Source organism: Carcharhinus amblyrhynchos, chromosome 3 (assembly GCF_965287045.1).
Source record: "Carcharhinus amblyrhynchos chromosome 3, sCarAmb.v2.hapA, whole genome shotgun sequence".
NCBI classification, from domain to species: Eukaryota; Metazoa; Chordata; class Chondrichthyes; order Carcharhiniformes; family Carcharhinidae; genus Carcharhinus; species Carcharhinus amblyrhynchos.
This window is the reverse complement of record NC_137326.1, coordinates 21,465,027-21,478,223: the sequence shown is the minus strand read 5'-3', so window position 1 is coordinate 21,478,223 and position 13,197 is coordinate 21,465,027. Positions and strand designations below refer to the sequence as shown.

The following is a 13,197-nucleotide window of genomic DNA, read 5'->3' as shown; positions in this document are numbered from 1 at the left end:
ACGTGAACTTCAGTGCTTGGTTTGGTGGCCCAAAGACTACCAGATTGTTTCAAACACCATGTTCCTTTCGGGTGTTCGCAATAGGCACAGTACTATCCGTACCCAACCAGCCCACACTTACAAAACTTAAAACAGTGTCCAACATTAGGTGTGATTCTGCAATTGGACAACATTTGGTAAACAATTCTGAGTGTGCTAAGAATTATGCTAACAACCAAGTTAAGATGATCAGTTGGGCTCGCTGTGGGGCGCACTTATATGTGCTAGGAGCTACATATATTAATACACAGGGTCCTATTCTTTGCAGACAGATAGAGCGTGTACACACATCTGTTTCATCTAATCAAGATAGCCAACAGTCATTCTCTGGTTCATTCCCAAGGGCGCACCTTGACCAGAGTGAACCTGCCTGATTTGAATTTAACAAAGTTTGACAGTTAACTGTCAGTCATCAGTAAACTGGTGCATTGTCCATGGCAACACCTCTACCAGAGTCCACTTGCCAACCAAATCAATACTCTTCTTATGAAGTATAAATTTTGTTCACTTGCCATTTGGTGTTCTTGCAAATTGTCCTGAATAATCCAATATGAAAAACTTTGACAATGTATGACCAGGTCATTAAAAATGGAACAAGATGAAAGGAGTCCCACCCAGCTGGATGAACATGGAAAGGCATTGGAGGAGTGTGGTATGGTCAATCACGTTAAAAGCTGCAGACAGATCGAGGAGGATGAGGAAGGATTATCATTGTCATAGTCACATAGGATGCGTGTCCGAACTGTGGCAAGGCGAGAAACCTAACTCGAGGGATTCAAACATGATTCCCCAAAATGCGGGAATGGATTTAGGGGATAACACATTCAAAGAGTTAGAAAGGGAGATGGGGGCGGTATTTTGGAAGCATGGTAAGGCCAAGGGTTGTTTTTTTTCAGGAGAGGGGTGATGACAGCAGATTTACAAGGAACAAGGGACAGCACCTAAAGAGAGAGAACCATTAACAACATTGGCTAAAAAGGGGACCAAATAGAAATTGGGTAATTAGCCATTTAATGGGAATAGGGTCGAAGGACCAGATGTGCCTTGTGGACAAGATCAATTTGAAGAGGGTATGAGTCAAGGTGTGAGAAAAATTAAAGTGCGTGCTCGGGGCTAAGGCAGAGGGTGATTCTGAGCCAGTGGAAGGAAGGAATGCAGCAGAGGCAGTGAATCGATGATCGCGATCTTAGTGATAAAGAACTCCATGAGCTCCTCGCGCTTGTTGTTGGAAGTGAGGTTGGACAGGAGAAGGGAGAAAAGTTTCTGTTGATGGTTTGCAGCAGATTCTTTCAGGACTCAGCTAACTGTAGTGCTACCAAGTCATTCCCAGCAAGGCACACTGAAATCCCTAATCCAGAGCATATTCTGTGCACTTGCTACCCTCAGTGCTTTGTTCAAGTGATGTCCAGCATGGATGAGAACTGTTTCATCAGTTCAGGCAGTACATTAGGTGGTAATTAGCAAGAAATTTCTGGGTGGCACGCTGGCGCAGTGGATATCTGTCTGTGCGGAGGCTGCACATTCTCCCCGTGTCTGTGTGGGTTTCCTCCGGGTGCTTAGATTTCCTCTCACAGTCCGAAAGATGTGCTGGTTAGGTGCATTGGCCATGTTAAAATTCTCCCTCAGTACCCAAACAGGTGCCGGAGTGTGGCAACTAGGGGATTTTCACAGTAACTTCATTGCTGTGTTAGTGTAAGCCTACTTGTGACACTAATAAATAAACTTTAAAGAACTTCTAAACTTTATAAACAAACTTCCCTACCAGTGCTTGACCTGTGGTACATTTTTAATTTCTCGTAGTATTCAATGAAGATTAGTTGCACAAGTGCATTTGGTCTTGATCACTGTTCTGTTTGCTCGGTTTACTGAAGCTTAATGAACCATACTGGCTGTCTCTCACAAAATGTATGTTTGATCTACAAATGCAAAGGCACAATTATCCAGTTCAGGTCACAATAAAGTATTACTCTGACATCCTAAGTTACATTGCCATGTAAGCAGATCTAGGGCACTTCCAAAAGTAGAGACAGTGCCTCACAGCACCTGGAACCCGGGTTTGATTCCCGCTTGGGTCACTGTCTGTGTGGAGTTTGCACATTCTCCCCATGCCTGCGTGGGTTTCCTCCGGTTTCCTCCTACAATCTGAAAAACGTGCTGGTTGGGTGCATTGATGCAAACAGGCGCCAGAGTGTGGTGAATCGGGGAATTTCGTACAACTTCATTGCAGTTTTAATGTAAGCCTTACTTGTGACTAACAAATAAACTTTAATTTAAAAGAAAATTCCAGTTCCACAGAAACAAAAATAATGCAGTGTTTGTTACAAGTATTACATCAAATATATATTCCTGCATGCAATTCATCATAAATTCTTGTGTCTGTAGAACTCTCTTGACACGTTAAACATAAATTGCTGACCTAATCTCAGTTTGGCAAGTTGCATTGCACTACAAAATACCAATTACATTGGAGCAAAACCTCAAGGCTCAGTAAGCTTTATCTGTTAATTGGCTTCAGAGGACAGGACAGCACCAGGAAGAAAGTGAGACTGTGAACATGGTGTGCAATCCAAGGTCATAACACTGAATTTCAAGTGCACTGCTGCAAAATGTTTTGGGCAGTTGGGTTTAGAGTAGAATATTAAACCACTCTTGTGAAATATGGCACAATAAAAATTGTGTTGGTGAAATTGCTGGTCTACAATGGGAAAGCTGGTCACTGCAGTTAAAGAGAAACAACATTTGCCTTCAGCTAAGACAACTGGAAAATGCACTCATTAATGTTGTCCAGTGACCTCTGCTTTAGCAGAATGCAAACGTGAACTGAGAACAGGCTCAGATGGGGGCGACACAGTGGCAGTGATCAGCACTGCTGCCTCACAGCGCCAGGGACGCAGTTTCAATTCCAGCCTCAGGTCACTACCAGTGTAGAGTTTGCACATTCTCTCTGTGTCTGTGTGGGTTTCCTTTGGGTGTTCTGGTTTTCTCCCACAGTCCAAAGACATGCAGGTTAAGTGGATTGGCCATGCCAAATTGATCTTAGTGTCAGGGCATCAGCAATGTAAATATGTAGGGTTATGGGAATAGGACCTGGTTGGGATTGTAGTTGGTGCAGACTTGATGGGCTGAATGGCCTCCTTCTGCACTGTAGGGATTTTATGAGATGCAAATGGTTGAATGATTGACTAACATTTCATATCCACTCCCAGTTATGGTGAAAAGCCACTTCGATGAGTTACTGAAAGTAAAAATGATTGCACTCTTAGATTGACTGATCTCTCTAGGGACACTCAAGCCATCGGAGAAATGGAACACAACGCGGATCAACAGGACTTACGTAGTTTGCGCATTGGCCAACTCCGAGCTGCAGGAACACATCAAACCTGCATTTCTTTTGTGAAGTAAAACAGCTACTTTCATGTCACACTCGCATATTTGAATACCAAATACAGCACATTCTCTTAATCAAACCAGCTCACGGAGGAATTATTTTACCAAGCTTAGGGGATGAAAAAGAAAACAATGGCTGTGCTCCGGGAGGTCAGCAATTATATATCTCAATTCAAGTCAAACAGAGAAAGACTGTAAATCTGAACAGTGTAAGCAGCCGAATGAAAATCCTGAACATAATTTTGCATGTCAATTCTCTGCTAAAATTGGAAACTTTTTTCTTACTGTACTTAAAAGACTATTCAGATTTTAATTAATTCTGGCTGAACAAGGCTTTTTCAGTTAGAAAACACAACTTTGGCTCAGTCATAATAGAAATCTTAATACAGTGAAAATGTTGTCATAGCAACCAAGATGTCACTATGGAACCGTTCTGGAATACTCAACCTAACGATGCACATCTTCCACCATGACAACATTTTACAAAGAAGTTTAACTAGGTTTCCAACAAAGCAGCAAAAAGATAACAAATAGACTACAATTCATAATTTCTATAAAGTAAATTTCTAACTAATTAATATGCATTAAATTAATTTTCTCCAAATATTATTATGTGCCAATATAAGTGTTAAATGCTTATTCAAACAACTAAAATTCAATGTAGTCTTTGGTACATTAAACTAAAAGTAGTACTAGGTTTTTTTCATTATACATTTTGAAGAGTGAAACCAGTGAAAGAGAATAAAGAACCAAAGTACTTATAAATTGGGCAGCACGGTGGCACTGCTACCTCACAGCGCCAGGCATCCGGGTTCAATTCCGGCCTTGGGTCACTGTGGAGTTTGCACATTCTCCTTCTATCTCCATGGGTTTCCTCCGGTTGCATCCCACAGCCCAAAGATGCGTACATAAGGTTGATTGGCCATGCTACATTGAGCGTTAGTCTCATGGAGATTAGCAGGGTAAATATATGGGGTTACAGGGATAGAGCCTGGGGTGGGATCGTTGTCGGTACAGGCTCGATGGGCCAAATGGCCTCTTTCTGCACTGTAGGGATTCTATGACTCTGCTTGACATCAGAGCTTTCGTTGGGTGTGCACAGTTTCAATCATCTACGCATCCATTGGTCGGGAAATTACATCCATAATATGAAAGGGTCACTCTAATAGTTTCCATGAATCATATGATCAGCCATTTGAGTGTGTTACAATTACCTTAAATATACAAATGGCACCTTAAGTACGAAAAAAGACAAATTGCTAAACTTACTGGAAACTTACATCTGGATATAATTTAACAGCAATGAACAACTTGTTTCTAGACAACAGAAAACCTACAGGGCCCCATTTACACTACAAATACTCATTATTAATCAAGCACGTATTGTACTGTTTCATGTCTCCATTATTAAAATGAAACCCCTTTGAGCAATGGAATACAGCTTGCCAAATGATGTCCAAACATGCATATTGTGCAATGTAATAAAAAGTACAAGGTAGCTCTGTAAGATGCCTTAAGCAGAAACTAAAATCTGTAGGTAAATCTCAACTGCTCCAGAATTCAGAACAAACAAAGGAATAACTCAAACTTATTCCTAATTACACTCAACAATTGAGTCATACTCTGCAAGAAGTGGATTCTTTGGGATCAATAATTAAGTTGTATCAATGTAAAACTACAGAAGCCTTGGGCTCCTATTTGACCTGGAAGTGGATACAAAGAAAAAACATATTAGACCACCACATGCAACCAAAAACTAGGGAACTGTGCTCATTGCCCTTAAGTGCCAATGCTGCAAGAAAGTTCAGATGAAAGCAGATGTGCTGTTGAACGCAGCATTCCAAAGGTTTCAATCAGATTTGCACTGTTCTGCAGGTGATGTTGTAAAAGTGCATCTTGTTGTCCAGAAGACATTGAACGGTGGGCATTTCCTACAGTTGAGCTGAACTGAACTTACTGCAGGAAGCTTCTGTCCTGCCCTTTCGATGATATGATGTGCCTTAATTACTGCAAAATAACTTTTCTGGTTTTGTAAGTTGACTATTCCAAGTGTGGATTCTCATTTCCTCAGGTTTTAATTGTTGCCAGAGATTTCACAAATGTTCATTTTTTAAAAAGTTTTTCAAAGAAGAAAATTATAGCGCAGGAACAGGCCCTTCGGCCCTCCAAGCCTGCACCAACCAAGCTGCCGGACTGAACTAAAGTCCCCTGCCCTTCCGGGGACCTTACCCTTCAAATCCCATCCTATTCAAGTATTTGTCAAGATGCCCCTTAAAACTATCGTAGCTGCTTCCACTACCTCCTTTGACTACTTTTTTCTCTCTCTTAATCCAATATTTCAGTTCCTCTAAAACTCCTTCTGTACCCTATACGGCATTGATGTCACATCCTTTGCAGCCTTCATACTATTAATTTTACAATCTCTCAGTACGTTTGTTTGAGGAGTTAAATAGCTGCCTGTTAACGCAAGCCTTAGATGCCCTTCATTGTGACATTTTTTGCTTGTACTTTCAGCAGCCAAAGCACAAAGTATTATTATTAAAGGGGAAAGGGCAAGTCTAACTGTTTGCTGCCCTGCAAAATGTAGTCCATTGTTTCCAGCAGTCAAAGCAACTGATGCATAGCAATGTTCACACTGAGCACTGAGGAAAGACCTGGGATTTCCACATTGTTTCTGTCAAAATATCAGTTCAACTGAGCAGAATCAAATCAAAAGGCTCACAAAATCATTAAATTTCAAGGACTGGTGAGTTATGCCCATGACTACTTTGCATTCAAATACCCGCTCCTTTTAATGTTTATTCTACAGTCCCTTCACCTGAAGCTGTTCCCACCCATAAAACTAGAGTTTCTGCTGATTCCACCTGCTTGAAGCTGTAAACCGGGGTTGGAAAAGCACACAAAAGTCGAAACTTTTTCTGGCATTGTGTTTACATGCATCCACATCAAGTACGTACATGCATGGAAATGCAGGGTGCGTGGGTCTGGGTGTACACTTGGGAATGGAAATGCAGGGTGCGTGGGTCTGTGTACACATATGGATATGGAAATGCAGGGTGCGTGGGTCTGTGTACACATATGGATATGGAAATGCAGGGTGTGTGGGTCTGTGTACACATATGGATATGGAAATGCAGGTGTTCACATTTGTGAAGACAAATGGATATGTAAATGCAGGGTGTGTGCATCTGTGTATACATATGGATATGGAAATGCAGGGTGTGTGCATCTGTGTGTGTATATGGAAATGCATGACGAACAGATGACTACTAAAGTATTAGTAAGTATTTAGCAACTTCTTTGCGGATTGGATTGTACAATTGCTATTATGACATTGTGTTATAGAAGGAGCTGTTTCCCAAAAGTCTTATACTGGCCCCAGTGATGTATGACACAGATCAAGTTAAATCAGTCGACTGAAACTTGATGAAGCTGTAAACCAGCCTTTAACATTTGTCTAAAATGCATAAGTTGTTCCTCTCGGAGTCAATTAAAACCAGATGTGGCTCAGAGTGTAAAGTCAGTCCAGCTTAGTGAGCAAAATAACTTGAGCAAAAAAAATCTTTTTAAAGAAGATGATGTTACTTATTACATGAAGCCAAACAGTAACATAGGACACAAGCTGACTCTAAATACATCTAACCTGTGGTCTGCACTGTGCCACTGTATCATTAGACTCTTTGTCATTGCCCCTAATTCTTTCCGCCCGTACTCAGTCTCTCTAGCCCAGTGACGTGCAGTGAGTGGGTTGCATGAGTGGCCCACCTTCATCTCAGTTGTTTCAAGATGGAAATTGGGCTTATTCACGAACCATGATCCAGTGAATTAGATCAAGTACACTTAATACACACCAAATATTTCATGACAAGGTATAGAAAATGCTGAATCATTTGTATATTAAGATGGTGAAACCAAAGGAAATATTTGGATGCAGAGGGAACGCACGGCTCTCAGCCAATTGTGTGCGCAGTAGCATGATCCTCACTTCACTTGCCCTTGCTTTGCACGCTTGTGTCACACCGGGTGGAAAAAGTTACGCAGATGGAAAGCAGTGGAACGTGGCAACCCTGCGCATGAGTCAAGATATCTCGTGGTCCTCACTCAGAACCCAGATGGGTTGCATGTAGCCCCTGGCCACAGGTTACCCACCACTGCTCTAGTCTATGATTCCCAACTTGTTCTCCAACCTTGGAAGACTTTCTTCACCCTGTTCCCCCTACTAATTCATGTTTGTTGCATGCTTTGCCTCAGTTTTGGTTATCTATCTGCAGTTTATCATTCTCTATTCACATTTCTCCGCTTTCCCTCCCCAGACACATTCCTCACCACATCTAATACACTGAGACAGATAGATAGATCTAAACAGACTATTTCTGTGCCCTTCCCACACTCTTGGCACACTTACTAATATGATGTATTGCAGTATCAGAGTTGCAGATACTCTCTCAACCAGACATAAAGCAGGTTGCCGATACATCAAAATATTTTCCTATTTTAACAGGACTGTTCTGGGTATCCAAGAATGCAAGAAACTACAAAGGATTGTGAATGTAGCCCAGTCCATCGCACAAACCAGCCTCCCATCCATTGGTTCGATCTACACTTCCCACTGCCTTGGAAAAGCAGTCAGCATAATCAAGGACCCACACATGCCCCAAAAATACTTTCTTCCACCTTCTTCCGTTGGGAAAAAGGTTCACAAGTCTGCAATCATGTACTGACTCAAGAACAGCTTCTTCCCTGCTGGCATCCACTTTTGAATGGACCTGCCTTATCTTAAGCTGCTCCTTCTCTATACCCTAGCTATGACTGTAACACTATATTCTTCACCCTCTCCTTTCCTCCCCTCTATGTACTCTATCAATGGTGTGTTTTGTCTGTATAGCCCACAAGAAACAATACTCTTCACTGTATCTCATGTATGTCTGGAGCATGTGACAGTAATAAATCAAACAGATCCAGAGATTGACACGTTCGTTACAGACAACTCATTTTGTAAATGAGCTGTGACTTGACACTTACTAATATGACATATTGCAATATCAGATGTTTTGAGTGATTTGTTTGGGATTAACATTTTAATTGGCAGAGCAAAGTCTAGCCTGCTCAGTCTTTATGCAAGAATATGCATAAAGTCTGTGCAGAGTTTGCAAATACTCCTCGTGTCTGCGTGGGTTTCCTCTGGGTGCTTCGGTTTCCTCCCACAGTCCAAAGATATGCGGGTTAGGTTGATGGCTGTGTTAAAATTGCCCCTTAGTGTCCTGAGATGCGTAGGTTAGTGGGATTAGCAGGGAAATACGTAGGGATATGGGGTTAGGGGCTTGGGTAGAATTGTGGTCAGTGCAGACTCGATGGGCCAAATGGCCTTTTTCTGCACTGTAGGGTTTCTATGATTTCCATGATTTATGCAATAGTAAGCCAAGTTTCAGCTTGTGTAAGGGATGTCAAGATGACCTGCTGTTCAACTTCTGTTTTACAAATGTCAAATCATCGTTTTCTAAACATAAACGCTAAGGGTATTGTCATTTTGGAATATGCTACAAAGATAGATTGTTCTGGCTGAAAGTTAAGGTATTCTTGAGCAGTGTGCAACATTGGGAAAAAAAAAGGGAAAAAAAAAAATCAAAAAACCTATCAGCGAAAAGCCACTTGACAGCAGCAAAGCAAATTGAAACCTTTCTGCTGCACATTCTAAATTATGCAATATACCAAAATGAAAAATTATGGTTCTCCACATAAAGAAAGGAGCACATCAAGAACATGATGGTGAAAGCAATTACCTCAGCAGCCTGCGTCTCTTGATGCAGAAGAGTCAGCCCTGTAAGATCTTCCAGGAAAGAATGAGAGGAGTTGAATACATTAGCTAAGAATTGAAAACCATCCTTTTCATAGTGATCAAGGACCTGCAAAAATACAAAGGTTACAAAAGAAAATTAGCAGAATAGGAGAATGCACAATGTGGGAATATAAATATTAAAAACCTTTGTCGAGGAGAACCAGCAAAACTATAGCAACAGAAGAGAGCAGAATGCTCCAAAACTCTCCAATCCAGCACCTCGAGCCATCTGCTTCTTTGTTTTCCCTGCAAAGTATCAGCTAACAATCTTCTGAAACCTCACGCACGATGTTCCCTCAAACACACAGAGCCTCGACAATACAAATATATTAAATGTCCAAGGTTTGACTATCAAATACACAACTACTCTTTTGTTATCCAGGTGAAACACTGCAGTGGGAAACATTTATTTTGGGCTGGATTATCCAAAATGTCAACCATTTCTCTAACTTGGCTCCCAAAATTCATAGTTAAGAGTGTCAAAGAGACATGGACCCTGATCTCTAATTGTATTCTGTATCCTCAGAAGGCCATGCTCACAGTGTGACATGAGAGTGGCATGATAGCACAGTGGTTAGCGCTGTTGCCTCTCAGTGCCAGGAACTCAGTTCAATTCTGGACTCGTCTGTGCGCAGTTTGCACATTCTCCCCACGTCTGCATGGGTTTCTTCCGGGCGCTCCATCTCCTTCCCCCACAGTCCAAACATGTGTGGGTTAGGTGTATTGGCCATGCTAAATCGACCCTAGTGTTAGGGGGATTAGTAGGGTAAATATGTGGGGTTACAGGAATAGGGCCTGGGTGGGATTGTGGTTGGTGCAGACTCGATGGGTCAGATGGCCTCCTTCTGCACTGTAGGGATTTTATTCTATGAGAACACTGTCTACAGCAAGCAGCAAATCATGTCCAACATCTTAGTTGAGGATTTCAAGCACGTCAGGTTGAAGAAATTGCCATCTGTTCTGAATTGGATGCATGTTCTGTCAACATCCATGAGGTATAAACTAAATGTAAGTGTCAAAGCTGGTAGTGATTCATTCGGCTATTAATGGCATCTACCTACAGGACCAGATTCCTAACATATCAGGAATGTGGATTTACAAAAATGTTTCTTTTATAGAATTCACCGACTTGACAAAGATGAATGATACGCAGTAGAGTGGCATAGTGAGCAAAGGTGTAATCTACAAGGGAAACAATGGTCTTTGATTGTTTTAGATACCCAAATGTCTGAATAACATCCGCCATTTCAAAATGATAACATAACTCTTCAAACTGAACTACAAGCACATCACTATTTTAAAGACAGATTTATACATTTACATATTTATTTGGATAAAAATCAGGTCTCGTTTTATTGTAAAAGAATATAACAATTTAGTGAAGGTTGGATCTGGTGGTATCATATGAATCATAGAATCCCTACAGTGCAGGAGGCCGCCTTTAGCCCATCGAGTTTACACTGACCACAAACCCACCAGGCCCTATCCCCTTAACCCCATGTATTTACCGCTAGCCCCTTGACACTATGGGGCAATTTATCATGGCCAATCAATCTAACCCACACATCTTTGGTCTGAGAGAGGAAATCGGAGCACTCAGAGGAAACCCACATAGACACAGGGAATGTGCAAACTCCACACAGACAGTTACCCGAGGCCCAAACTGAACCTGGGTCCCTGGCACTGTGAGGCAGGAGTGCTAACCACTGTGCCACCGTGCCTCCCAGTATGTGCGGCATGGTGGCACATATGGTTAGTACTGCTGCCTCACAACACCAGACACCGTGGTTCAATTCCAGCCTTGGGTAACTGCGTGGAGTTTGCACATTCCCTGTGTCTGCATGGGTTTCCTCCAGGTACTCCAGTTTCCTCCCACAGTCCAAAGATGCGTGGGTTAGATTGATTGGCCATGATAAGTTGCCCTTGGTGTCAGGGGGATTAGCAGTGTAAATACGTGGGGTTACACGACTGGACCTGGGTGGGATTGCTGTCGGTGCAGGCTTGACGGACCAAACAGCCTCCTTTTGCACTGTCGGGATTCTATGATTTCTATGATTATTTTGACAGCTAAAGCCAGTTCTGTCATTCAAATTTTAAAGAAATCTCATGTATGTAACAGTTCCCACTGGACTTATTACACATTTGTACAAGTCCCAGTTCCATCCATTAGCTTGTGCTCTGCTCAGCAATAGATTACATTTTCAAATAGATGGGTGGTAAAATGTAGCAACATCAGCTAGGTGAATATAGAAAAAGTGATTTAAGTAGCAATTGAGTGATCCCAAAGTAATGTTTTAATGCTTGAGGAATTTAGGTAAAAAAAGGCTGAGCCAGAGTAATGAGTTCCACAGTTTTAAGATGAATTAGGTATTTACACAATGCATTGATTTTGAGAAAACTATTTTCCCTACATCATCTTGATCACAATTTATAGACCTGATTGGCTAAAATCCCAATGAGGCATCATGTTATTGTCACTGGACAATAGTGCGGAGACTCAAAATAATATTCTGGGATCTGGGTTCAAATCTCACCACAGCAGATTTGGCTTCAATAAAAATCTGGAATTAAATGCCAAAGGATGACCATGGAACCATTGTCAAGTGTTGTTAAAAACACATCTGGTTCACTAATGTCCTTTGGGGAAGGAAATCTGCCACCCTGCCCTGATCTGGCCTACATGTGACTCCAGACCTACAGTAATGTGGTTGACTCTTAACTGCCCTCTGAAATAGCCTAACAAACCACTCCATTCAAGGGCAATAAGGAATGGGTAACAAATGCTGACCTTGCTAACATGCCCACAATTCATGAAAGAATTTTTTAAAAAAGTCTATTTTCCCATTTCCTATTCTTAGATGTCTAGCCAATACGTTTAATTAACTTTTCCAGTAGGGTTAAATACTAGCTGCACTGCAAAAATCAGGCTGGTGAGTCGTTAAAAACAGGCAGGTAACTTGGCCACTAAAAGCTCAACCCTTTTGTGTCATTTCTTAGTTTAACCTGTTGGATTCGTGCAGACAGACGAAGAACATTCGTAAAACATGAGGTGGCTTCCTATGAGTTTATATAAACCAAAGTCCTATTATGTCAAAGACACCCCAATCACATTTTTAACTGGTACCTGACTGGGGAAGCTGCTTTGGCTCTCCAACCGTGCTGAACTAAGTCTACAGACAGAAGAGATCCTCCTTCAAAACATTCCTTTGTGAGGCAGAGACAGTCAGAATGAATGTTCCTCTGTGCCCCACAAGAAAGGTCATGGTCACCCTTACTCCAAAAGAGACAGCCACACACACCTTCCCTAGTGCTGGCCAACAATTTCCAGTTATCCAAAACTTTCTCTCCCACCCAACAACCAGGCTCTTTGTTCAGCCACAATGGGAAGACAGTGAGTAGCAGCACACAGCTGAAGCCTTTACGTTCAAATATCCCAGCTGCAACTTTAGGTCAGCGAGGGATTTGCACTCAAGACGCCACCTTGGCCTGCACCTGCCTGAAACCCACAACATGAAAACCTGCCTGAATTAAATATTCACAGAAATGTTATAAATGTTACCAGTGCGGTGCAACCTTCGCTCAGTGCTCAGAGTGCCAGCTGCAATTATGTGGTGATGTCATTGGAGTTGGTTGTAGAGTGTTAACCTCTGACTGGAATGGTACTATTGACACCCCGACGAAAGGATCATACGGGCTTCCAGCATGGGAGTAGGCCCTTCGGCCCAACTTGTCCGTACTGCCCAGTTTTCACCATGAAGCTAGTCCCAACTGCCCGCATTTAGCCCATATCCCTCTATACCCATCTTACCTATGTAACTATCTTTTTTAAAAGACAAAATTGTACCCGCCTCTACTACTAACACTAGCAGCTCGTTCCAGGCACTCATGATCCTCTGTGAAAAAATTGCCCCCTCGATTCGTTTGTATCTTTCCCC

General features: G+C 42.0%; 1 protein-coding gene across 1 annotated transcript in view; it reads right to left on the bottom strand.

The window, feature by feature from the left end:
• The window catches only part of atg7 (ATG7 autophagy related 7 homolog (S. cerevisiae)), a 142,397-nt gene that overhangs the window by 60,681 nt on the left and 68,519 nt on the right, over window positions 1-13,197 (bottom strand). Inside the window, exon 17 of the mRNA XM_080181948.1 lies at window positions 9,207-9,329. Within this exon, the coding sequence (XP_080038074.1) occupies window positions 9,207-9,329 (123 nt within the window). The remainder of the gene's footprint in view (window positions 1-9,206; window positions 9,330-13,197) is intronic.